Here is a 26,168-nt window from a genome sequence, read left to right on the forward strand (position 1 = left end):
CACACACGCACTTACGCTATTTACTTTAAAAAAAAATGTGATTATTTGCAAGAGCGGAAGGCAAGCACTGGCTTCAGGACTTGGCACTGCAGTTTCGCCCACACCACCCAGTTGCGGGCAGCCTCCACTCCTCTCCTCTCCTCATGGCAGTCCCATTTCATGCCTATTTACAGCCAGCCCGCTCCCTTCGCCCCCAGGCACTGCACCCCAGGGCCCAGTCTGCTGGGGGGAGCCGGCACCCTCAGCCCCAAGCCACTTGCCCCTGCCCTGCTTGCAGCCCTGGACCACCTTGCCCCACATCCCCTGGCTGGGATGGGAAGTCATCACTAGACACGATCAGAGAGGAGACAAGCCCAGGTATGCAAGGAAGGGAGGGGAAATAAAGCAACATTACTTCCTTTTCACGTTTATTTAATTTTTGTATTTTTTTGTATTTTTTTAAGATCACAGAAGAGCAGAGCATTCATACATGTAAAGAAACAGAAACGAGATAACAGAAGTTAAATACATTGAGAAAAGAAAAAATAAAAAGCTTCTTTTTTTTTTTTTTCCATTACTGGGTTTTGTTCATTCATTTGTTGGGTTGTTTTGTTTCTTTGATCGGTTCTTTTACACACACACTTGCGCTTTTAAAATTTTCTTTCACAGAGCTAGTTCCAAAAACAAACCAATGGCAAAAAATAAAATGGCCGTTTTCTCGTTTCGTTAAAGAGAATTTCAGCTCATGTCTACAGTGCTGGGGAAAAATATATATAAAGATATAGATATATATATATATTTATATGTATATAACACTGTTAATGAGGAGAGTTCTAACCACCCCACCGTGTAGCAAGAAGAAGGGACTGGCCTTCATTCTCAAGGTCTAGAGGATGAAACTTGGCTCCAGCTGGGAAAGCTGAAAGACTTTGGGAGGTGACAGTGGCACCGCAGAGGCAGGTTCCTGCTCTTTGCCCCTCTCCTCCCTTTCCTGGCACACGCGTGTGCTCCCGCACGCGCAGGCGCAGACACACGCGTGCTTTCTCCTGGTTTCCTCGGGAGGTCACCACGTAGCAGTGTGGGCGGACAGAGCCATCGCCGGGAGCAAGTGGAGGAGCGCGTGTCTGGCTGTGTGTGTGATGGACGGCGTGGGAAAGGAGAGCGCCTGTATGGTAGCCATGAGGACTGCTCTAGCATGTGTGCGGTAGAGGTTGCAGGGGTGCGCGCGTGTGCCTGTGCGTGGCCGAAATGGGGAGCAAATGTCATCATTTCGGAGAAGGACAGCCTCACCTGGGAGGTATTCTCCCCACTGGCTGGCTCCTAGGCGGTCTTGCTCCTTGTCTCCATCTGTGGCCCGTATGTTATGTACGGAAACATCCACACGCCTGTTCCCAGGGCACGGCCGGATCTACCACGGTCTCACACCGCATGGCTCAGGGAAACCCGTCGCAGCGTGGTGTGCACGCCCCGGGGGGCGAGTGCCTGATGCACCGGGAGCACGGGCAGGGAAGGAAGGTCCTGCCCTGCCTGGGAACGGCCCTTCTCGGATGTGATCTCTGTGCTGCCCAAGGAGCCCTGCCATGCGTGCAGCCCGACCACCCGTGCTGCAGTCATGTCCTCCTGACTTGCACTGCCCCTTCCTCCTCCGCTCTCTGGGCACTTCTACAAGGTTTGCAGGGCAGGCTGAGTCACTGTGGCACCAGCTAACCTGAGCCTGCAACAAGTGAAGGACCCTTTGCTTGCCACTTGTCTGGGCTCATTAGGAGAGCTGCTCCTCTTTTCCCAAGCCCTGCCTTGGCTGGTCTCCTTGCCTCACACACATCGCTCCAAGACACAGAGATACAGAGGATCATACCAACATATCCTCACCAAGCTGATGTCGGCTTTCCTGTTACAGCGAGTGAATCAACAAGCAAACACCACATATTGCCTTAATAGGAGCCAACCATTAAGCAAAATTTGGGGGACTGTAGGAGCTGCCTGAACATTGTTCTAGCAAGTTACAAGAAGGAAAAGAGAAAGAGGTTTTAATGGTGTGACACAGCTCTTAGTCAGCAGGAGTCATGCAGTTGTTAAAAAAAAAAAAAGTGTCTTCTGGGCATCCCACTGGAAATGAAGCCGCTCTAAGACTAGCATTGAGAGGCCACAGTCTCCTCACTGGTGAACCTGGGAGTTCTGCGCATGGATGATGGACAGCACTCATCCCTACCCATTTCCACCGGCATCACATCTTGGCAATGACCATCCAGTTTCTCCATCATTTCCCTGCCTAAGGTTCTGCTCCTTCCATGGGACAGTTTGCTCCTGGCATCCCTAACTCAAGAAGTTTTGTGTACTCAAGTCAGAGAAGCAGTAAGATTGTGCACCACCGGGGGGAGAGAGAGAGAACTGCTCACCCCCCACCTCCCCCAGCATCTCCTCCGTAGGACTGTCTTGGTTAGCCATCCTTGGTGTCAGTTGCTACATCACATCAAGCACCATGATGATCTGGGCTGCGGGTCAGTGTGCTTGGAGGAGAGGAAGCAGAGGTGCGAGAGGGGTTGGGAGGAGAAGAGCTGTTTCCCTGTGCCCATAGATTCCCTCATCAGAGAGGGGCGAAGTGGTAGAGCACTGCACAAAGATTGAGCTGAAACATCACCTGGTGAGGAGGCTGTGAAGGACTCTAAAAAGTAGCTCCTCTAACTTCCCAGATCCTCTTCCCCAAATGCTCTTTAATCATCAGGACGCGCTGTTTACTCCCCCAAATTCCTTCCAGATGTGCAGCTTCCACTCAGCCTGGAGACCATGTGGCTATTGACGGCGACTTTATCCATGCTGTGAGCTTGGACTTTCAAAATGGGGTTGCTCAGACAGGTGGCTTGGGGGCATGATCTGGATGCACCTGGAGCTAAGAAGAGCTGGTGGGGCTTGGCTATACTTTGACCAAAAGTGGGGCAAGCAGCAGTACACGAGAGATCTGCCCAAGCGGTGAACAGTCAGTGGCGTGAGAAAGGTGTGCAGACAAAGACTAACTCTCGACACAATGCATGTCACCAATGAAATCTTCATGAATGGCACGTTAACATGCACTTGGTGCTAGCATGGGGCGACACAACTTCACTGGTGAAGAAAGCGGGAAGGGGGGAGGAGGGGGCTGCATCACTGAGCAACATACCCGCAAGCTGCGGGGCTGCAAACAAACAAAAATGAACACAACTGCCAAGATACAGGTGTCGGCTGGAGCGTCCCACGTCGCCCTTCCCAGCCGTTCAGAGACAGGCGTCTGCTTCATTTTCCATCTGACCAGACACACGCTCCAAGCAACATGCTACAGTCATGCATGGAGTTCATGTGGCTCGGGGTGGCTGCATTTCCCCTGTCCAGTTCCTTTCAGAAAGACTTGCCTTCACCCCTCCTCTCGGTCATCTGAAAAGGGTTAGAAATCTGCTAGCAAGTATGGGGCCATATATTAAATCTAAGTCTTTGTTCCTCTGCTTGGACATTACCAGACATCTCATGTAACTCTTGTAATATTTACAAACCAGTAGAAGAAATACAATTTTTTTTCTTTTTCTTTTTTTTTTTCCATTTTGCTTGTTTCTTTTTATAACACTAACTGTTAAATCTCCATCAATCAAACACAATTACACTGACAAGCTCAAGGAACTGGTGTCCCATTCCAAACTCCCATCTCTCCCAGTCCCCAACCAGCTGAGAGGCAGCAGGAAGCAAGAGCGCAGCTTTTCAGGAGGGGATGGGGAAGATAGCAACATGAACACAGAGTAGAGGCGAGGAGGAGAAACAGCTTCAGAGAAAAGGGCCTGAGACATGAGAAAACCCTTTGCAACTTCTCTGTCAAAGGGCAGAGGGGTGAAAGAGAATGGAGAAAATTGTTTGACTTTGCCTGTGTTTCCTATGTTCATCCAGGCTCTCCTCTCGACAGATGCTTTGAGCGATCCCTGCTCAAGTTCAGGAGGAAACAGGGGGATGTTCACAGCATCCCGTGACGCACACAGCAGCTTGCAGGATCAGCTTCTCGGAGTAAATCAAGCTCCAGCCTACCCACAACTCCCCCAGCCCTGCTAGGAACAGACATCATTGACAGGAGTGGGGCTCCCAGCACTGCTGCAGATAACAGGCATACTTGGTATTTGTGGCTTTTCTCAGACAGGTCTGCAAATAACTGGCTTTAACCCTGTTTCACAGCCACGCAACGGAGGCACGGATCTGCCCAGGTCCTGCAGGCAAGACCAGATCCCAGCGCCGGGGTTGTGGCTGTTTTGTCTAGCTAATAGGCAGATGGCTTCAAAAAACGGGTGTCCTGTTTTTAGTAGTATATTTCCCTTTAAACATAAGCCTCTGTGCCTTGACATCTACAAAAATATCCCCTCAAAACTTCAAACCAAGAAAGATGTGAGACAACGAGGTGCCGGGACTCGTGACCACCACCACACCATAGGGCTCTGATGTGTGCGAAACCAGTGCCTAGGAGTGACCCCACAGCGACAAAAACACATGCAGAGGACAACACGCACGACAGACCTTACAACAGCAACCAGGTTGACATCAAAGAGAAGCCTCAAACTAAAGAAAAAAACGGTGGGCTTGACCCAGCCCTTAGGAACAGCCTGTGCCGGCAAGTCACTGCAGGCTGCCCACCTTCTCGCAACAAGCCTGCGACAATAAACGCAGGCGTAGGTACAGCCCTGAGAATGAGAAATGCCGGTGATGCAGCGTTTTCCCTCATGCCAGTGTGCTGGAGACCGTGCAGCTCCAAGCCCCGGCTCCTGGGACCAGCATCAGCTCACGGCTGTACCAGGGGATGAGGAGCCCCGTTGCAGCAGGAAATCTGGAGTTGTAACTAAGACACCGAATGACACAACCCTCCGGAGAGGTAGGCACGAGGACTGGGGTGTCTGAATGCTCTGAAGGATACAGGGCATTTTTTTTCCTGGGCCGCAGCACAGCAGTCTCCAAAGGAGATGCACAAGTCCCTTCAAAGACCGCCCTATCTCGGAAGGGGGGACCTGTCCCTGAATGCCTTGGGCGGATTTCAGGCACCAGTTGCCCAGCTCTGCCCTCTTGCACCAAGGCACAAACACCCCCACGTATGGCTTTGGGACCTGGAGGAGCAGGGGGAGCGTAATTTACCACCCTCCAAATCCACAGCAGTTCTACAGCAAGTCTGCCATCACCCGAACTTCAGCCTCTTGCCTCTCTCTCTAATATTTCCTCGCTCATTCTGGCTGCCTGTGAAGAGCCCTTGCCTGCCTGCTTAATTGCCTGCCTGCTGCTGCCCGAAACAGCTGAGCTCAGCAGAGAGGAGGCAGGGGCTGGCAGTGCCGCAGTGCGAGGTGAAAGCACCGCGCTGAGCGGCAGGGAGAGGCCTTGGCGGAGCGTGCCCCAGCTCTGCAAAGATGGGGACAGGCTCACAGACGGCAATTCCCACTTTCCTTCCCGGCGGGGGACCGCCCGGTGGGTATCCCCTCCCGCACGCCGCAGGGCTGCAAGCCCAAGCTGTTTCCCCCTTGCCTTCAAGAGCATGCGAGCGTGGCTGCCAAGCTTGCTGCTACTGCTCCAATTCACAGGGCAAAGACAGAAAAGCAAGCTTGCTGGTGCTTGACAGCTCAATGGTGCCTGTAAAACACTGTACGGGTGTGGAACGGTCACTCAACTTGTGTGGGCTAACTCAAGTTCCTCCCTGCACATCCCTCCCACTAAAAGACCCAGTGGCTACTTGATAAACCCTGTGTTTTGTCTTCTTTGCTGCCGTGGATGCTTGGGCTCGTGACTGGCCAGGAAACACAGGAGTCTTCTCCCCAGTGCTCCTGTCCATACACACACACTGCAGGCACTGGAGCGTACGACTGTTGGCTTCCCCTCTCCCACTGCTGGCTCCGGCTCCTGCAGCAGACCTGTTGCTGGCATGGTGAGTTCCAGCCACCACCCAGCATTTTCTTAACCCTGTTTCTGACAGCCTATTCTCTCCCTCTCTTTCTCCTCACTCGGGAGCCACTAGAGCATCTCCTGTTGGCATCTCTGCATGTGATTCTGCCATGGGAAGGGTGATGGCAAGCGATAGCCCCCTGCAGCAAGACCAGCACCCTTCAGATGAGAAAAGAGAAGCACAAGGGGAATTGTGCTGCCTACTTCTTTGCTGCACCACTTAAGCTCCTTCTTTATAAGCCCAGAATTTTGGACCCGACATTTGGTTTTTTTCTTACATTCGCAGATCCCGGACATTTTCTGACCTAATTTGTTTCAAATGTGGAATTTGCAAAGTGAGCTTTGTAGTAGCAGTGGTGTACAATACACACACACACACACACACTCACCCTTACACAGCACACATTTCCTTTTATAACAGGGAGGACAGAAAGAACAACAACAAAAAAGGGTATTGGCTCTATTTTTGCATGACTACCAAAATGGTTAGGAATGACCAGATTGTGGTTTTTCACGTTGAGGCATCGCTCCTACGCACACACTATACCTACAGGAATGGCTGCTCGGTGATGTCCAAGGTCTCATCACTCACATCCCACCGGCCCAGCCTCCTCTCCCCAGGAGGAGTGGGCAGCCGCACTCTGTAGCGCTGCAGGCCAGTCCTGGTTTCTTCTGCTTATTTGGACAAATGCACACGTGCGCACACCCCCATGCACGTGTGCAAGCACTAACGTGTAGCAGGGGCTGCTATGCTGGTACTTGAAGGCTGAGAGCCAGACAGGTTGCAGGTGGGAGAGAAGAAAAGGCTAAGCAAGGGTGCAGACTGACTCTTGCAAGCAAGGTGGCCAGGAGTCAAAAAGCCAGTGAGGACGCCGGAGAGGGGACACCACGGAACCTGTGTTGCAGCCGCTCCCCTCTCCTCACCCCTCTTCTCTGCCTGAGTGATCTCTCAGCATCTTGTCTCACACTTACAAGGCAGGACATTATCTACAGCAGGATGAGCATATGTACACATGGACTGTTCCTTTTGCATGCTTCCAGAGAGCAAGAGAAAGAGAGAGAAGACGGAGCAAGAGTCACACATACACACATGCATGCACGCACACAGGCATACACGGGAGAAAGATACCTGGTCGAATTGAGGGGGGGAGAGGAAGAGGATTAAAAGAAAAGAAAAGGAAAGTATGTTTTCAGTAGAGTTGACACAGCTTTAGTTCAGGCCAGCTTGCATGATGTTGCATGAAGGAGGGGACAGGAAAGAAGGTGTTTAGCAAGGGCTGGGTGCGCAGGAGCGCAGGATGAAGTGAAGAGAGGAAGGGGTTCTTCACAGGACACCAGTGTGCAGAGAGCTTCAGGTGGCTTGCTCTGGTTTGTGGCTTTTTTTTGCTTTTTTTTTTTTTGTTGTTGTTTTCAAAAATATGAACTGGCTGAGCATCGGCTCACAAAAATGACCCAGGGCATCCAAAAAGTAAAGTGGCTATAGACACTGAAGCAAAGACCTCTTTCCGCAAAAGAAAGGAAGAGGAGGAAGGAAGGAAGGAAGGAAGGTGAGGGAGTATGGAAAAGAGGAAGGAGGAGAGAAAAGAAAAGGGATCTCCTGTTCGATTGGCTTTGTGGGTTTTGTTGGATTGTTTACATTGCAGCATCCTCCGGCGACACAGTCCTTGCTGGTGCCCCATTCTCTCCCTCACTTCGTTTTGCCTCCTAGACAGTCGGTGACTTGACAGCCGGCTTGTCAGGTTTCGGATTAAATGTTGCTGAGTCGTCTTTGCTGTAATTTTTCCTCTCCCCCCTCTTCGCTCCTGAACACACAAAAGTTGTGAAAGAAACAGTCCTCTCTCTCTCCCCCCCCCTTTTTTCTCTCTCCCCTCTCTTCGCTCTGTCTCCTGTATAACGCATTTTGTTTTGTGTGTTGTTGTTGTTGTCGTCGTGTTGGGTTTTTTTTTAATTATTATTATTATTATTATTATTATTATTTTTAATTCTGATTTGTATTAACATTTGCTGAGTAGGCAGAGCAGGGATGCTGCCAGCAGCCACAGTGGGACGGCCAAACTCATGGAGCCGTTGTCTACTCTCCCTGTGCCGGGTCCTGCAGGGTGCGAGAAGGGAGAGAAAAGAGGACAAGATTACACACGGCTGAGCGAGACGGGGGTAACACAGGAACACGGCGCTTCGCTCCGGGGCTGCTCCTGCCGCAGGGAACCGGGGCTGCAGGGCACAGCCGCCTTCCCACTCGGGTGTGCCTCCGTCCAGGCTCCTGCCCGCCAGCTCCTCATCATCCTCCCCTCCTGCCCAATGCTCCATCGGCGTGCGGCTCGCCCTAAGCAACACCCAGGCTGGAGAAACAGGGCCTGGAGCAAGCGGGAAGGCTCGGCCCTGGCTGCCGACTCCATCCCATCCCTCGCCGTGCCTCCGGCTGGATGCCTGGAGCGGGGGCACGGCTCACACCTTCGCACGGCGTACCCCCCCCAGCCCCACATCTCCCCACTCTGCCACCTTCCCGGCGCTGGCCCTGGGATGCCAGGGCTCGTTGTAATTCTGCGCGGTGGCCAGTGCCTGTCTGCAGCCAGACACCGGCTCCGCAGGGGCTGATTCATCACAGCGGTCCGATCAATAAAACATGGGCCCGACCAGCGGATGCCTCCCCTCCCAGGGGCTGCGCCGCAATTATTTATTTCTTAATCGGGGTGGAGGAAGGCTTCGCTGTTGTGTTTATGGCCTTGCGGCACGGCACCTATGGGGTAAGGGTGCAGGGTGTGCCAGGGAGGTTGATTTTTTTTCGTAAGGGTGGGAAACGAACTTGCGTGTGTGTGTGTGCATGCACGGGGGGGGTCTGTCGGGGGTGGGAGTGCTCTGCCGCAGCAACAAATAGTGCAGCCTCGCTCCAGGAATATTAAGTGCTAACACTCCTGACATCTTCTCATTCATCCTCTCATTTATGGGTTCCCGTTTCTGGATGGCTTTAAAGGCAGCAATGCTATTTTAAATTCATCCTGCAATACCAAGCCTTGGCAGCCTTTGCTTTATCATGGGGCAGGGAGGTGGTTTTGTAAATGCGTGCTCATCATGTATATGTGCACACAGGTGTACGCCTATATGTACATTTATATGTACACATATATGTATAGGTACACATATATGTAGTGTTTTACACAGAAGGGGTGCAGGAAGATGCTGAAGCGTGGAGATGGAGATGAGTCTATACGTTGGGACTGATGCTGCGGTGGGTGGAAGAAGACATGCTTACTACCAAGAAGAGCTATTTTTCTAACGGCGGGGGGAGCCAAAAAAACCCTGCAGTTTACCAGGCAAAGAGCCGCTCTCTGCTGGGTGGAGCACGGGTGCCACAGGCTCGCTCAGCAGCACAGTCGCTATTAAACTCTAGCTGGTGACTAAAAGGCAGCAAATCCACGGATGTCCCCAGAGCCCCTGAAATTCTGTAGCACTTTCATTTGTGTGATTTCTTCCTAATGTAGCCCATCACTTACTAGATCAGCTGTTTGTGCCCCAATTCTATTCTTTCATTATTAAGTAAGTATGTGCTGAATTGTGTGGAAAATTTATATTCCATCTATGGCTTCTTTTTTTCAGTTAGTCCCTGCTCGCCTTCTGTGGCTTGTCACACAAATCCTACAATATTGGTTTTTCACTCCTTGTTTGGGTGACAGGAACTTATTTCCCCCTCTGAGCTCGGGCACGAGTTCAATTTCAGCTACTATACTTACCTGACCTATGTTTCAGAGAAAACATCTTTCACGGTCAAATAATTGGGGGGAGGCTGTTTGGGACCATTTCCATCCTATATTGGCAGTGAAGAAGTCCCAAAACATGACTCCTCCGGCCCAGCAAATAATCAAGAACACACCAGGCAGGGTGTGTTGCCCACAAAAAGTTTCCAGCCATCACATTTTTACTGTTTGGCTAAAATACTATTTGTCTAACACATACACGTACGTCACACATACGTACGTGGCAACCATCCACCCCTCCTTGCCACTCTTCTAGGGTGCACATGCCAGCAGAGCAAAGGCACAGGTACCTACGGAGGCACGCGATGCGCAGCTGACGCAGGGCTGTGTTCGGCCTTGGCTGGGTGCTGCTGCCTTAATACGTGTAAGTGCACGGCTCAGGGTTTGTGTGCTTGGCGGGGCATGGGGGAATAGAGGTGTGGTGTCGTATGGTGTGGTGTGGTATGGTGTGGTGTGGCATGAGCGTGGTGTCGTGTGGTATGGTGTGGTGTGGTATTGGTATGGCGTGGTGTTGTATGGTATGGTGTGGTATGGCGTGGTCTGGTGTGGTCTGGTGTGGTATTGGTATGGCGTGGTGTGGTATGGTATGGTGTGGTATGGCGTGGTGTGGTATGGTATGGCGTGGTCTGGTGTGGTGTGGTCTGGTGTGGTGCGGTGTGGTATTGGTATGGCGTGGTGTGGTATGGTATGGCGTGGTCTGGTGTGGTATGGAGTGGTGTGGTATGGTATTGGTATGGCGTGGTGTGGTATGGTATGGCGTGGTCTGGTGTGGTGTGGTATTGGTATGGTGTGGTGTGGTATGGCGTGGTGTGGTATGGTATGGCGTGGTCTGGTGTGGTATGGCGTGGTGTGGTGTGGTATTGGTATGACGTGGTGTGGTATGGTATGGCGTGGTCTGGTGTGGTGTGGTATTGGTATGGTGTGGTGTGGTATGGTATGGTGTGGTATGGCGTGGTGTGGTATGGTATGGCGTGGTCTGGTGTGGTATTGGTATGACGTGGTGTGGTATGGTATGGCGTGGTCTGGTGTGGTGTGGTATGGTGTGGTGTGGTATTGGTATGGTGTGGTGTGGTGTGGTATGGCGTGGTGTGGTATGGTATGGCGTGGTCTGGTGTGGTGTGGTGTGGTATTGGTATGGTGTGGTGTGGTATGGTATGGTGTGGTATGGCGTGGTGTGGTATGGTATGGCGTGGTGTGGTGTGGTATTGATATGACGTGGTGTGGTATGGTATGGCGTGGTCTGGTGTGGTGTGGTATGGTGTGGTGTGGTATGGTATGGTGTGGTATGGTGTGGTGTGGTGTGGTATGGTATGGCGTGGTCTGGTGTGGTGTGGTGTGGTATTGGTATGGCGTGGTGTGGTATGGTATGGTGTGGTATGGCGTGGTGTGGTATGGTATGGCGTGGTCTGGTGTGGTGTGGTGTGGCATGAGCGTGGTGTCGTGTGGTATGGTGTGGTGTGGTATTGGTATGGCGTGGTGTTGTATGGTATGGTGTGGTATGGCGTGGTGTGGTATGGTATGGCGTGGTCTGGTGTGGTGTGGCATGAGCGTGGTGTGGTATTGGTATGGCGTGGTGTGGTATGGTATGGTGTGGTATGGCGTGGTGTGGTATGGTATGGCGTGGTCTGGTGTGGTGTGGTGCGGTGTGGTATTGGTATGGCGTGGTGTGGTATGGTATGGCGTGGTCTGGTGTGGTATGGCGTGGTGTGGTGTGGTATTGGTATGGCGTGGTGTGGTATGGTATGGCGTGGTCTGGTGTGGTATGGCGTGGTGTGGTGTGGTATTGGTATGGCGTGGTGTGGTATGGTATGGCGTGGTCTGGTGTGGTGTGGTATGGTGTGGTGTGGTATTGGTATGGTGTGGTGTGGTATGGTCTGGTGTGGTATGGCGTGGTGTGGTGTGGTATTGGTATGATGTGGTGTGGTATGGTATGGCGTGGTCTGGTATGGTGTGGTGTGGTATTGGTATGGCGTGGTGTGGTATGGTATGGTGTGGTATGGCGTGGTGTGGTATGGTATGGCGTGGTCTGGTGTGGTGTGGTGTGGCATGAGCGTGGTGTCGTGTGGTATGGTGTGGTGTGGTATTGGTATGGCGTGGTGTTGTATGGTATGGTGTGGTATGGCGTGGTGTGGTATGGTATGGCGTGGTCTGGTGTGGTGTGGCATGAGCGTGGTGTGGTATTGGTATGGCGTGGTGTGGTATGGTATGGTGTGGTATGGCGTGGTGTGGTATGGTATGGCGTGGTCTGGTGTGGTGTGGTGCGGTGTGGTATTGGTATGGCGTGGTGTGGTATGGTATGGCGTGGTCTGGTGTGGTATGGCGTGGTGTGGTGTGGTATTGGTATGGCGTGGTGTGGTATGGTATGGCGTGGTCTGGTGTGGTATGGCGTGGTGTGGTGTGGTATTGGTATGGCGTGGTGTGGTATGGTATGGCGTGGTCTGGTGTGGTGTGGTATGGTGTGGTGTGGTATTGGTATGGTGTGGTGTGGTATGGTCTGGTGTGGTATGGCGTGGTGTGGTGTGGTATTGGTATGATGTGGTGTGGTATGGTATGGCGTGGTCTGGTATGGTGTGGTGTGGTATTGGTATGGCGTGGTGTGGTATTGGTATGGCGTGGTATGGTATGGCGTGGTCTGGTGTGGTATTGGTATGGCGTGGTGTGGTATGGTATGGCGTGGTCTGGTGTGGTGTGGTATGGTGTGGTGTGGTATTGGTATGGCGTGGTGTGGTATGGTATGGCGTGGTCTGGTGTGGTGTATGGTATGGCGTGGTCTGGTGTGGTGTGGTATGGTGTGGTGTGGTATTGGTATGGCGTGGTGTGGTATGGTATGGTGTGGTCTGGTATGGTGTGGTACGGCATGGTCTGGTATGGCGTGGTATTGTGTGGTGTGGTGTGGCATGAGCGTGGTGTGGTATGGTATGGCGTGGTCTGGTGTGGTGTGGTATGGCGTGGCGTGGTATGGTATGGTGTGGTAAAGGGATGAGCTTCTGCAGTACCTAGGTATACGGGAGGACGCACAAGGCCTGGCGTGACGAAGGACCTGGGAGAGGGTCGCGCCAGCTCCCGCTCAACCTGGAAGGCATCTATCGATCTGCCCCGCCAAGACTCCCACCTCTGCCGCCGAAACCCGGTGCCCGTTACGCGTCCCCGCCCCACTCCCCGCACGCCGCCGCCGCCGCCCTGCGCCCACGGGCCCTGCGCGCCTCAGCGGGAAAGGCGGGAAGAGGCGGCGGCGGGACCCAGCGCGCTCCCGACCCGCCGCAGCGCCTCGCCTCAGCGCCGGCCCGCCATAACCCCGCCCGCACACGTCACGCACCTGCAACACCCGGCCCGCCAGGCCGCGGTCTCCGCCGCCCTCTGGCGGCCGCCGCCGCCCCCCGCGGAGAGAGACCCCCCCCACACACCCCGCCAAGACCCCCCCACAAGACCCCCCCCGTGTCCCCCTGCCCGCCTGGGCCTGGGCACGGACTCAGGTCACCGCCCCTGGGCCTGCGATCCCGGCTCGGCCACCCAAAGCGCTCCCTTGGTGCTGGAAGCCGAGAAGAGCGTTTCGGGGGGGGGACACACACGAGGACACACGGGGGGTTTCTGTGTGGGGGCTTTGTGGCGCTTTCCCTGCTTTCCTCCCACTTTCGTAACCTTCAGGGTGTGCTCTGGGAATGTGGTCTGCGAGCTCGTCTCCCGGGCTGGTCGTTCCCCCGCGGTTCGGCAGCACCGCGACGTTCGTGGCCACGCGATAGCTTCAAAGGGGTTTTTTCTGCCACCGCAGCCAGGGAAGGAAATTGGGTTTCCGATGATGATGATGAGTTAATATGAATATCTGGCAGCATTTCGCAAATAAACCCTTAAGGGACCCCAGACCCCGGACGGCTGACCGAGTCAGATCACATCAATCAAATTAAGAAGGAACAGACTGAAAACTGGCAATGGCAAAACAACGGCACTTCTCTTCCTTGCTCCAAATCGCGAGACATTTAGATACCCAGTGCCTAACCATGCTGCAACAGCCTCACGGGACACTGCGCTCCGTGTTTCCGAGGGTTTGTCCGTGCCACCCATTCAGCCTGGGCAATCTGCATCGGTGTCACGGCACTTGGCCGAGATTTAGAGAGCTGTAGCCCTCTCGGGGCTGGAGGGGACCTGGGACCCTCTTCCCAACACAGGGTAACCCTAGCTGTGTCCTTAAATTTAACCACGGGAAAAACCAGAGCCGTGCCACCGTAACCTCGCCGCTCCTGCCCACCCGTGTGTAACGCGCCCGGGCACCAGCCCCGCACGGAGAGGCTCCAGGGGTCTTTTCCTGACGGAGAACATCTCCACACTTTCAAGTGGGGATGCGGAAGGGGCGGCGAGGCCCTTCAGCGTGGGACTTCTTCAGCCATTTCACCCGCTGCCTCACCCTCCTGCGGGCAAACCCTTCCACGCAGCATGAAGCGGAAGAGTTGCTGCATGCTCCCACGTGCAGCGTGCTGCGAGAGCTTTACCAGCCTCATACGCAGAGCCAGCGGCACCTGCTACTGCTAAGGCTGCCTGACCTTTCCCATGATAAGGCCCTGGTTGTGTAGCGCTTTACAAGCATCAACAGGGCAGGTGGAATGATCCCATGCTGGGTGTTTGCCTTGGGCTGATTGTATTTTTTTTTTTTTTTAAGGGAAAGAGCAGCAGCCAAAATACTTCTGCTGTGTCTGAGAGCAAGGCTTGAGGAGGAAAAAAAGTGTTTATTTTAAACGTAAAAAGAAGAAAGCCAGTGACTGTCCCTCAGAACATTTTTCTGCTCTGATGCTTTGGCTCGGAGCCTTGTGACAATGCAGAGATTTGGTCTTTCAGAAAAAGGTAAATAGCTACACAAAACTACCTGCCTTCAATACTCTTGGGGAGGGTGTCCCCACAGACTTTACACATCTTGAGTGACTTTCCTGGGACCGCCTCAGTGGGTCAGTGCTTTGGCCTCTCACAGGTTTTAGCCCCCCTGCTCCCCCAAAACTGGCACAGCACAGCTGGGCTTGCTGCACTTGCTCCTCTCCAGAGGGCTGCAAGCTAGGCTAGCCCAGGTTTCACTATAGGGGACATGGGTATGTATGCTAGTTTGAATTTGCATCATATAGCTGTAATGCTTTTTTGTGTGTGTGCACGTGTGTCGTGGCTCATGAACTGCTCCTACTCCTGTCAAGGGTGTAGGAAAAGACATGGCAAGAAGCGGGAGGGGAGCTTGGGTGAGATGGTGGAGGGAGAGGGGAAAAGCAGGGTGCTGCTTACGTTCACGGCAAACCACAGCAAGATTGCAAAGGCAAGAACTGCTCTCTTCCTCAAAACCAGCCTGCCTCCAAGAGGAGCACACCACAAGAAAAGACCAGCTCTCCTGGGTCAGTCCAAGGGTCTTGTCCAACCTTCAGCCCTGTTCCCTGCAGGTGCCGGGTGGAGGCCAGCCGGGAGCACGTGGCCAGCATGGCATCATACTGGCCTGCCTCAGGTGCTTCAGAGTCACCCTGAGCCAGTGGAAGCTGCACTCCTTAACAGAGTCATTTTTTTCTTCCACGAACTTGTCCAGTCACTTCTGGACTGCCTGCAGACTTCCATATCCACAACCTCCCTCGACTTTTAAGGGGCGCAGCGGCAGTCAGCTGCCAGCAGTGATATTATGGCCACACAATAAATTTGGGTGTTATGTCCTCCTGTGACTTTAGGACCTTGGCATTAACAGAAAAGCTGGCGCACTGCCCGTTACTAATTGCCACCTGAACTGCCTAGATTAAAACTGTCTCAGTCACTCCTTGCTCTGCAGTCTCCTCTGCTGCCTACAGGAGAGCCAGGCTAAGGAAACTGCTCAGTGTGGGAAGAATTAGCTGGGGTGTGTTCAGATCTCCCTAGGAAAGAGAGAGATGAGCTTTTCATCAAGGAAACTGTTAAGAAAGAAGCTACCCACTGTCAAGAGACTGGTGCCCTGAATCGCAGAGCTGCAAGTCTCCCCACCAAACGTGGGGCACAGCTATTACTGAGCCCTCAGCGGATGCTACCCAGGCGGCCGAAGGGAGCACAGTTTAGATGTGGGAGGGCTTGGTATGATGCCCCCCGAGGCCTAAGCAACTGAGACTCCAGCAGTGCATCCCCCGCAGCACAGGCTCAACCTCCAGAGACAAGGCTAGCTGCAGAAATCACCGAGAAGGGAGCGGACTTCTGAGGTCTGACCTTTGTGGGATGAATAAAAGGGCCCTTCTTCTCCCTGCCTTCAAGCCTTGAATTTAATAGTGCTATAAGGCACTGCAACACAGAGCCTTGGCAGCAGGGGCCAAGATCTGAAGGCTCCTCAGTAGCCCTGTATGTGCCCTGCCTCATGGCTGTCGTTGGCCCCTCAAAGCCTATAGCGTCCATTTGGGGTTGGGGGCTGCATGAGGAGGTGATAAATATGGGAGGAAGATTGTATCAGGTCAGAGGCATAGGAAAAGGCGGCCGTGATGAGGGATATAAGAAGGGGGTAATACGGACCGAGGCGATACGATGAGCCTTACACTTGTACCAACGCAGGGCTACAGCACAGGGAAGGTCTTCAACTGAAACGGCAATACGGGCACGATCGGCTCAGGACACTGAAGAGGGCAAGAGGAGGAGATGTCAGCCAGGGTGAGGATGCGGAAATGTAGGAGCTGATGTGAGCATGCAGGCTGGATAGGTAACGAGACCAGGTCCTGGGAGAAGGGGAGATGAAGAGAGGAAATTAAACCCAGATCAGGCATAGGGAAGCAGGGATGGTGGGAGAGGGGCAGGTACAGGGGAAGGACGGTGTTTATGGGAGGAGGGAGTCAGCACCGGGAACGCAAAGGCAAAGAGCCAGTACCCACCCGGGTCAGAACCAGAGCAGGAAAAAGCGGGGATCCCCCCGAACAGTCGAGGGAGGGATGCGGTGCCGCCGATGACGCCAAATCGCCGCTTCCCCGCGAGGTGGCAGCCGAAAGCCAAGGAAAAACGAGACTCCGGGCGCCCACCCGGCCCGCCTCGCACCCCCCCGGGCTGGGGAGTGCGCTGGCTGGCACTTACCACCCAGCGTTAATGGCTACGAACACCTGCGGGGAAACCCTGGGGTCCCGCACAGCAAAGCCCCCGCGGGACCACGCTAAAGAAGGGTGCCAGCTCTGGGTGCTCGGACCCACTTCTGCCTCAGACGGTCCCACAGGACCACGGTTATGGGGCACAGAATCTGATCCCCGCCGGTCCGCAACCACCACGCAGCAGTATCCTTGGTAAAACTGCCTTGGGGGGGGGGGCAGATCTGGCCCGCTGGAGGCTCATCCCCATCAAAAGCAAGACATTTCCCCACTATGGTAGCAAGAAGCAGAGGTTGCGGGGTGGTGGTGGTAAAGTTTCTAGCCCATTCTACTTCCTCCAAGCAGATAATCCCCCTTCTGCCCCCTCACTCCCTCCAGCTCCCTTTCGTTACACCAAGAGCACCCCTTAAGGGGCCCATAAGAGAGGGGGATAGAGGCTGTGCCATGACATGTAACCCGTGCTGAACCGGCAAACGAGGCCAGACTTAAAAGCAAAGCCACAAGTCCGCTTGGTTGCACAGAGGCATGCCTCCAAATGTTGTAAGCAACATGATCACCGCCGGCAGAAATTGAACGTACGACTTTCAACACTCCCAACGCAGATCTCAAAAAAGGGTCATCTGAGATGCAAGCAGAAAGCAGATGCATTCCTGGTCCATACCCAGAGGGGAAAAATCACCCACCCGTCTACATGTTTCACACCCACATTCGCCAATCTAGAATATTCTACTGGGTCCGGGGTCCCATCACCTGAGTAAACCGAAATGGAGATAGGAAACGAGACAGCAGGTGCCAGTATTTCTCTTATTTACGTTAACAAGACTCCAGGGCTTGACATATCTGCAGTGCTGATGGAGGAGAGCCCACACAGAAGTTTCAAAGGGCATCAGAACGCTACAGGATCCTTATTTGCTTTCGGGAATCTGCCCCTGGGATCCTGCAAAGAACACGAGGTAAAACCTGGTGCAAGAGGACCATCAGCCCCCATGGGCTCTGGGCTCCATGCTGTTGACAGGCTGACTCTACTTATAGTGAAGACTGGAGTCCTGCTTCTTGAGCAAAGAGGACCAAAAATGAGGGAGGAATGAAAAAGAAACCTCTAAAGGAGAAGGTGCAAGGGGAAGGGGATGTGCACCATATGGGTCTCTCTCTGTCATCTCACTCCCTGGGGCCTGGAGGGGTCTTAGGTTTTACACTTGCCAGCTCCTCTGCAGGAAGTAATTTTTCTAGTCTGTTGACTCTCTTGCCAGGGCTTCAGAAGATGAAATCTTTATTATCATGAAGGCTTAAAAGGGAGGAATACTGTTAATTCCATTTTCAAGGTCATACTTTGAAAGTTATTAATTTCTTTCTTCCAGGGCTTTGCACTCTAGTCTAAGGCTTTAGGGATTACCAGCTTCTACTTACTAGGGTTCATTTGGGGCTTTTTTCTTACTACTTTCCTGTCGTCCCCCCCACCTCCCCTTTGAGAAGAAGACGCGATTTTTCACTCCCTGTTCTTAATGTTGAAACTGTTTTGTTCATTACCTGCTCATACCCCATTCTCACTACAAGTTCTGCTCCTGTAATTAAAACTTGACTGTGACTGCAGTGGCAATAGGCTGGCTTTTCTAGAGGTGGAAGTACCACTGTGTAAACTAGGGAGGATGCCCTCCAGCAACTCTCCAACAAGATTAAGGAAATGTCTCTGGTGTCTATCAATCTTAGCGCACGGTTTAATGTATTTCAGAATTTGCTCATGCTTTTTTAGCACTGAACAGTTCTTCCCCATGTTTTGGAGCTCATTCATGGTGTACTAAGTACTCATCTATCACACCTCACGTCTTAGTGAAGATTCATTCTGTAATGCAGCGCACCCATCCTTCCCTGAGGCCTAAAGAACATCCCTGAAATTGTATTTCTCAGTGTCTTTCTGAGAAGGTCGTTGTGTTCAAGAGCTGGCTGCTTATGCCATCTATCCTGGAGCTGGTTTACAGTACTTTTCGTCTAGCACTGAACTGTTAACCCTGACCAGTGAGGCTGGTGGTGCCTAGAAGACCACCTACATTGCAAGGTTACACACAGATCTTCCATCACCAGATCTGTCTGGTAGATATCAAAAAGTTCCAAGTTTTCCTCACAGCTGAAAAATAGTTCTCCCCCCCTTTCCATTCCCCTAGCAACTGGAGGAGATTTTTTTTTTAAAAAAGCACTTGGCAAACTTCTGATACAAAATCAGTGACTTAAAACTGCTTTGTCTTCAAACCATTCATTGAAGACTCTCCTCCTACAAGCAAAACAACCAAACAACACATAGCACAGACTTTTGCAGGGTCCATCACAGGGAAGATCTGAGCTTTTTCCGCTTTTCACTTTCCTAGGATACAGCAATCCCTCCCCTGCTCACCTCTCAAGCACTTGTGTACCGCACAGCAGACCAAAGGTGATGCCAGCACACAGTCTGGTGTCTCAGTAGGGAACAAACAGCATAGCCCCCCTCACCCAGAGCACATACAGCCCTAGGCAGCAGGTTTGCTAATCGGAGGCTCTGGAACCTCTTGAAAAATTAATATTTTCATCAGCTTTATGTCTGTCTGTTTACCCACTTCATCCCTCCTATGGTTTTCCACGAGCTTTGCTGGATATTTGGCACGAGAAAGATTTGAGTGCCTGTGAGCAGAAATGAAGAGGGAAGGACACACCGAGGGGTGACTGGAAATGAGACCGGAGCAGAAGGAGAACTAAATCGGGGTGGAACGTGACCAGCATGCTTGAGGTTGCTCTGGTACTGAAATCCAGTTGTATCGCTGCCTCTGCCCTTCTCATCCCTCCCCTCTACTACCTGCAGCACGGTGCCCCCCCGCCTGTCCCTGAGGTTTTCTTAGGGCCACCACTCCTCTCCAGGGACTCCCCTTGCAGCGAGCTTAGCGGACACCAACCCTTGTCCCCATCCCTCCTTGCCCAGGAGTGGAACGAGCCAGGAGGAGGTTTCAGCTAGCCTTCGTCAAGGGCTGCTTGTGAACAGCGAGAAGTATGGGACCCGTATCATAGGAACGCTATAGTGCGCTTTTCAGCATTTCAGTCAATTAGAGATTTCACGGGAGTGGAGCTGGGCCCACAGACTGGTGTATGTCTCTGAAGTGTGTGGTCTAAGTAAATATTACTTTGTGTCACCTGTAGTTCTCATCAAAGTATGGATGCGTGTAGGCGTGTGCAATTCCAGAGTGAGACTCCTGGTCTCCTTAGCGCCCTAACAGTGCAAGGATGCCTTGAATGCCTGCTCCAGGCACAGGAAAAGCCAGAGCGGAAAGCCATAGTGGCTTCCCACAGCCCATTCCTAGATCAGTAATTAAAAAGAGAAAGTTAATACAGCTTACACAGGCAGCTGAGGTGGCCTTCAGCTGGATGAGTTGGGGCAATGGAAAAGATGCCTGCAGCTACTCCTCCTTTAGATGTTCTAGGGTGCCTGGAAATTGCTCAGTGACTGCGGGATGTCCCTCCGAGCACGGGGTGTGCGCATAGGCTGCATAAAGTGATCTGGCTCAGGACTGTACTTGTCCATCAGTGTGGGTGTGTATCTGTAACACCTACCGTAGAGGCTGCCTGACCGGACCTCACTGAAGCTATGCTGGTCACGGCACATCCTTCTCCACGGCCTGACCCCTTGCTCCTGTCCATGCATCCGCTCCCCAGATTGCAGAGGGACATGCAAGCAACGGTAGGGAAGGGCCAAGCGCATTTTTCCTTTGCTCACCTTGCCACTAGGCCTCTGCCTTTTGCAGGGCAGCTCTGCTGACAGCCCTGCTCGCCCACAGGAGGGAAGTCCTGCCAGGAGCACTCTGCTTTTTCCGCAAGCCTGCTTTCTTTGGAATGGTTGGGTTTTTTCCCTGTGCACCCCCTCCCTCCCAAATCCCGCACCTCCCTTCTCCCGGTTGTTTTTGTTTTTAGAGAGAGCGCTTAGACAGCTGTATTAATCATGCAAGCCCAGCCATGTGTAATGTGCTTTATCAACAGCAGAGCAGACACTGAATGGCAACCGGTTCACAAGCGGGCCCGGTGCAGTGCCTGAGCTGGGAAGATAAACCTGCCGCTTCCCAAACCGACTTACCGTCACAGGTTAGTGAATGGAGAGACTGTTCACTTGGGACAATAACCAGAGGGGAGGCCAAGTTGTTAGGCAAATTCTTGAGTGGTTTACACTGGAAATGGAAGGGGGAGGAGGAGGATGAAGTTGGGAATTACTCTTTGGTCATTTTCGCTCAGGGGTGGGAGGAATTTTTGTGCGCGCATAAGGATTAAATCAAGACAAAAGTGGCCGTTCTTTATCCTCCTCCTTGCTGCCCTCCACACTTTGGTCCCAGTCAGCCCGGCTGGCAGCTCAACACGGGAAGTAAGGAGAGCGAGAGGGAGAGAGCAAGGATTTAGGTACACCTGCTGTGCAGTGGGTATAAGTTGCCTTCATCGTCTCTGAGGAGGAAGGTTCGGCTGATGGCTTCAGAAACTCGTCTAACATACAGATGGTATCAGGCTACGAGTATCCTCTGGGCTGAGGAGATCTGTCTCAGGAGGGTTATAGCCTGCTCGAGCTCTGCTCTGCAGGGTAATCTGTCCACGCTACACTGCTGACACTATCAGCGTCCCTACCGGACAACTGATTTTCCACGGCAGTTGCTCTTTCATGGGTTTGTTTCTAATCTCTGCAGTGCAGTTTTGTGTTTTTTCCCCCACTGATTTCACCCAACCTCCACTCTCCCACCTGACTGCTGTGTCCCGACCTCTGTTTTGCAGGGCTGTTCTGGATGCATGCAAAGCCACGCCTGTGACTAAACAGACATTGAATTGCCTTCCCTATCCCAGCGCAAGGGCCCAGCTCAGAGGAATATCTTTCTGGGACTTCCAGTCTCAGTTCCTACCCTCTGCTGCTGCTCTTCCTCACTCACTGGATTCTCCACAGCATTGCTACTGGAGAGGGTTATGCAAATATATGCAACCCAGGGCTCATTCTGGAATAAATCAATCTAAATTAAAATTAATGAACAAAAAGTACAGAAAGAGATGAAGCAATAAAGCCATTTCTCTCTCTTCCCCCCGTCCCTCTCTTTTTTCTTTAAGAAAGCTGCTTTCTTTTCTTTACACTTTTTTTGGAGGAAGAAGCAGACTGGGTTTTAAATTTTTTTAAAGCAATCTCCACAAACAGAAACTGTCTTTTGCTATTCAGAAAAACCCACCAAGCAATGTTAGTAGCTGTAGTAACAAGTAATTCTCGGCATTTCTCTTTTCCCTAAGATGCTGTTTCTGCCTGCATCCCTGCTGCCGCTTTTGGAAGACACTATCATCACCTCTGACTTTGATTTTTTTCACTTTAAACCACACGGTCAAAATAAGATACAATGCCATCCCTTGCGCGGTACCTATGAAATAGCAAGAAACAATTAATATGATGGTGGTCTTCTGCCTTCACCCTGCCTTGTCCTTCCTCTTCCCTTGGCCTGAAACCTCCGCAGGCTTGGCACCCACTACAGTCCCAGCCTTCAGTGCCTGCAGACCTGGCAGGGTTGACCCCGAGCAGCAAGAGAAGCTTGGCCTGCCTGAACATCCACCCTGCAGAGCCGCCTCCTTCTGCACTTACCAAACGGAGATTGAGCTCTTTGGAAAATCTGGCTGGATACCACCAGCGGGAAGCAAGGAGGGCCGTGAGTTGTGCTTCCCACCCGGGGTCACGGGCGTTATCAGGTGCCGATGCCCGGGGCTCAGCCAACTTTCAGAGAAGAGAGGCATGCTCCAAGTAGTCAGGCAAACATGCCTGCGGGGTGACCAGTACAGCTGAACTATGGCCCCTGAATGCCTGAGAATTTATGGAAATACCTTGCACATGGCTCCAAACGTGCCCTCCTGCACTTGGTCCCTGTGGCCATTAATTATCTCTGCTGGTAGTTTCTACGTCAGGATTGCGATAGGACAAGCTCTGCCAATTTGTTTGTTGCAAAGGTTTGGGTTTTCGCTGACCCCTTCTTGGAGCCCAGCTGAGAAACAAGCACCCTCTGGCCTCAGTGAAGAGGACTCCAGAGATGGACGGGTTCTTTAGCTGGCCACACCATACTGGGAGGGCTGGTTTCTGTGGACTGTTCCCACACCACTGCCTAGTCAGCAAACCCCCATAACGTGTTAACCCTTTACAGTCTGTACTCTCTGAAGTATTCCCCCATGCTTCTCTCCTTAGCTCCAAAACAGTCAGATGTTCATCCTTTGGCCAAAGCAGACCCCACTGACACGAGAGCTGCCCGCTCAGCAGAACTGATGGGGCCACGCACTAGAGAAAGCAAAAGGGGAGCGGGGTGGGTGGGGGTGACCACTGCAACAGATGAACTCTCTTCTCCACAGCTAGGACCTCCACAGGGAGGGAAGAGGACAAAGGGGGTATTGGAAAGAAAGATGTTCTCTGTTTTCCACTCTGGTCATCAGACCCAAATGAACATCTCTTTTCTCCCTTCCCCCAGCTCCCACCCACCTGATGAAGGCATTAGTGACAGTACAGGCTACACGGGCTACAGCTAAATGGAGACTAGCTACGATCTACAGCCATACAGGGTCATTCTCCGATCAGTGCGCGTTTTGGCAGAAAGACAGGACTGCTCATTCTCCTTTTCCCTCCCCTCCCCTAATTACTAACACACTCTTGCTATAAATATTTTGTCACCCTGTTGAAGGCCATGACTTCGTCTGATCGGGCCCCAAAGACCAGCATGCTTGATGCCCCGCGGGCAGTTCTGGATGCGCTGCTTTCTGGGAAACACAGCATGCCCCTTGCAGAGGTCCCAGGGCATTCAAGCTAACCACGCTGAGAAAGCCCCCGGTTAGTCTGTGGTAAGCCCTCATCACAAAACTCCCGTGAGGAAGACTCGCGGGTTTTGAAGCCCATCGGTCTGGGTCTGGCTAAGCCGTTCTGACGTGGACACTAGGTGCTAATCACGGGGGAGGGAGTCTTATGTTCAAAGGGCTGAGGACAAGGGACAATGGAGGACAGAGATGGAGCTAGTGCCATAATTGTGACAGACCCCTTTGAGGTTCAACTGTGATCCCTGTCATTGGCAGGTGTGGTGTGGAATGAGCAAATTCTCCTTTTCCAGAAGAAAAACCCTCTTGAAAAGCCTCCTGATGATGCAGTAAGGCCCCCTTTGTGACAGCCAGGCCTTGTGTCATCCCATTATAACACGACGTTACAATGCAGACAGGAAGACGCGATGATGTGGCATCATCCCAGAAGACATTTCAGGGCTTTTTGAGTGCCCGGCTGCAAAATCAGGAGGGCTGGAAAATTTACCAAGGACAATTCAGTTACGAGCTGAATCAGCTGGGTTCCACCAGCCTTTGAGAGACTGCCTCATCGAATTTAAGTCCCATGTGTTTAGCTGAATGGGCTGCTTCTGAGTCTCCAGCCTGTCTGAAAGCAAGACGTTTCCACAGCAGCTAGCTAATGATAGCAATGCTTAGCATGACTACAGTGCTCTTCATCTCAAAACACCTTCCTTTTAAATTAATGCTCAAAACGCCACGGGGCAGGGAAGTGTTACAGAGGCTTAAGAGAAATGGAGATTGAGGGAGAAAGAGGGAGGAGGCTGTGATTCTGGTCATTAAGGAGAGGCTTATTTGAGAGCTGAGGACTGCATCTCAGAACATCAACTCATAGGGAGAAAAAGGTCTAACAAGAAAGTTTTATGCCTAAGGTTTCTTTGAAGGTGAACAGCAAAGTAAAAGCAAATGTTGAGATAAGCGCCAATATCTGTGCTGAACGCCCACACTGGAGAAGCTGGTAGGGGCTTTCAGAAAACAGATCAGGTCCAGAGTATTTAAACTCTGCTTTCCCCCTCTGCAAAATCCTCTTTGCGTGTCCTGGGTCACTAGAGATATCCCAGCATTTGGCACCACAAATTCCTGGAGACTCCTCACAGAAGTGATGTCACACCAGGACGTCCTTCGAGATGATCTCAGGAGACTGGGAAGCAGTAAAAAGAAAAAAATAGCTACTTCAAAGACAGAGGGGGAAGTGTTTTAATGGATTGACTGAAGCTGTGCAGGATGGCCTTGGCACGTTGATTAGGGGGGTATTCGGTATGGAAATCCTGGCCTTGCTCACTTGCAGTTTTTGCTTTATCATTTAGCTTAATGGGCTACTAATTCAAAACCAGCTGTAAACAGGGCTGGCTATGAAAAAAATTAACACTGCCTGCCTGTGGAATTTAAGGATATATAATAAAAATAATCATAAAAAGAAAGAGCCCTGGGTTTTCCATCAGACAAAAATATTTGTCATTGAAAATTCTGCTTAAAAAAAGAACACCCAAAACCTCACAACCCAAACAGCCTCAGCAACTTTAATTTCATATCCAAGCACAAGTTTCATTTGCAATACATACGATAATGGTGTTTAATTGGATTTATTTTTCCACACTAGGTTCCCAATGGCCTACTTTACTCCTTTTCTCAGCTCCTTGAATGTTATTTACAAATCACTCTCTGGGATTTAATTTTAATGGTAGCTTGATTTCTCCCCCCCCTTTTTTGTAGGTACTTTTCTTTAATTGTATTTGTGGATTTGCCTTTTAAATAGGCAATTGTGACTACATCCTGAGCCTGAATAAGTTGCCAAGAGCAGAGCTTGATTTGAAAACGGCACAGTAGTTAAATGGAGCTGGTGTAACACCCAGCATTTATTGTTCTTTTCATGGGAGTACCTGCAGGTGCTTTACTTGGGCAGGTACTCTTCTGCAAAACAACATGGGTCCTTAATAACTCTCTACCCCAAAGCTCTGCGCAGACATTAACTATTTAGGCCTCTGAACATCCCATGAGTTGAGTGCATCTTCATCATAGGGCGGTAAAACAAAGATACTAAGAAGCTCTAGGCCAAGATTTTTTTAAGTGAATACGGGGGCTGGCTGCCTTATCGTTGATTTCGTTTCAAATGCTGTAGCCTGCTTTCTGGAAGTGGCCAGTCTCTGCACTTTTTCAGAATCTCAAGGTCGCATCCAAGCCCCAAGTCTCACGTGGATGTTGGGGCCATGCTGCCTGGACCCGAGGCATGCTTGGGCAGCACGGAGACAGGAAAAATACTCAGACCCTGTTTTGCCTTCCTACCTTCTTCCCTTGGAATAAAGCAGACCGTAACACCTCACCATGTGCCTCTTTTCGTGCTCTCTGCCTCAAATGCAGCACTACGTGACTGGCACACTTGGGGATGTGTGACAGAGGAATGAGAAAACAAAGTGTTTCACCGTGGATAGTCTGCACAACTAGAGTGAAAAAAACCTCCTGGCAGAAATTTAATTTTTAGCTTCTCACTTGTCCCTTCCACCAGCTCTGCAAAATTTTAGGTCTGCTTATGCTTTTGATCCAAATCTGAATGTGTGGGCAAAGACAGCTTAGGACAGGAATATATATTAGGAGTAGGTCTGCAGACAACTTGAACCTCACTGAAGACTGTCCAGACCTGGGT

At 51.8% G+C, this 26,168-nt stretch overlaps 1 protein-coding gene across 2 annotated transcripts in view; it reads right to left on the bottom strand.

Annotated features, from left to right (window-relative positions):
* Positions 1-394: 394 nt before the first annotated feature.
* The window catches only part of LSAMP (limbic system associated membrane protein), a 316,167-nt gene continuing 290,393 nt past the window's right edge, over positions 395-26,168 (bottom strand). For both annotated transcript variants that reach the window (XM_052794300.1, XM_052794298.1), the window contains one exon: positions 395-7,996. In XM_052794300.1, the coding sequence (XP_052650260.1) occupies positions 7,899-7,996 (98 nt within the window). In that variant the 3' untranslated portion in view covers positions 395-7,898. The remainder of the gene's footprint in view (positions 7,997-26,168) is intronic.

This window comes from Harpia harpyja, chromosome 8, assembly GCF_026419915.1.
Source record: "Harpia harpyja isolate bHarHar1 chromosome 8, bHarHar1 primary haplotype, whole genome shotgun sequence".
Taxonomy (NCBI): Eukaryota; Metazoa; Chordata; class Aves; order Accipitriformes; family Accipitridae; genus Harpia; species Harpia harpyja.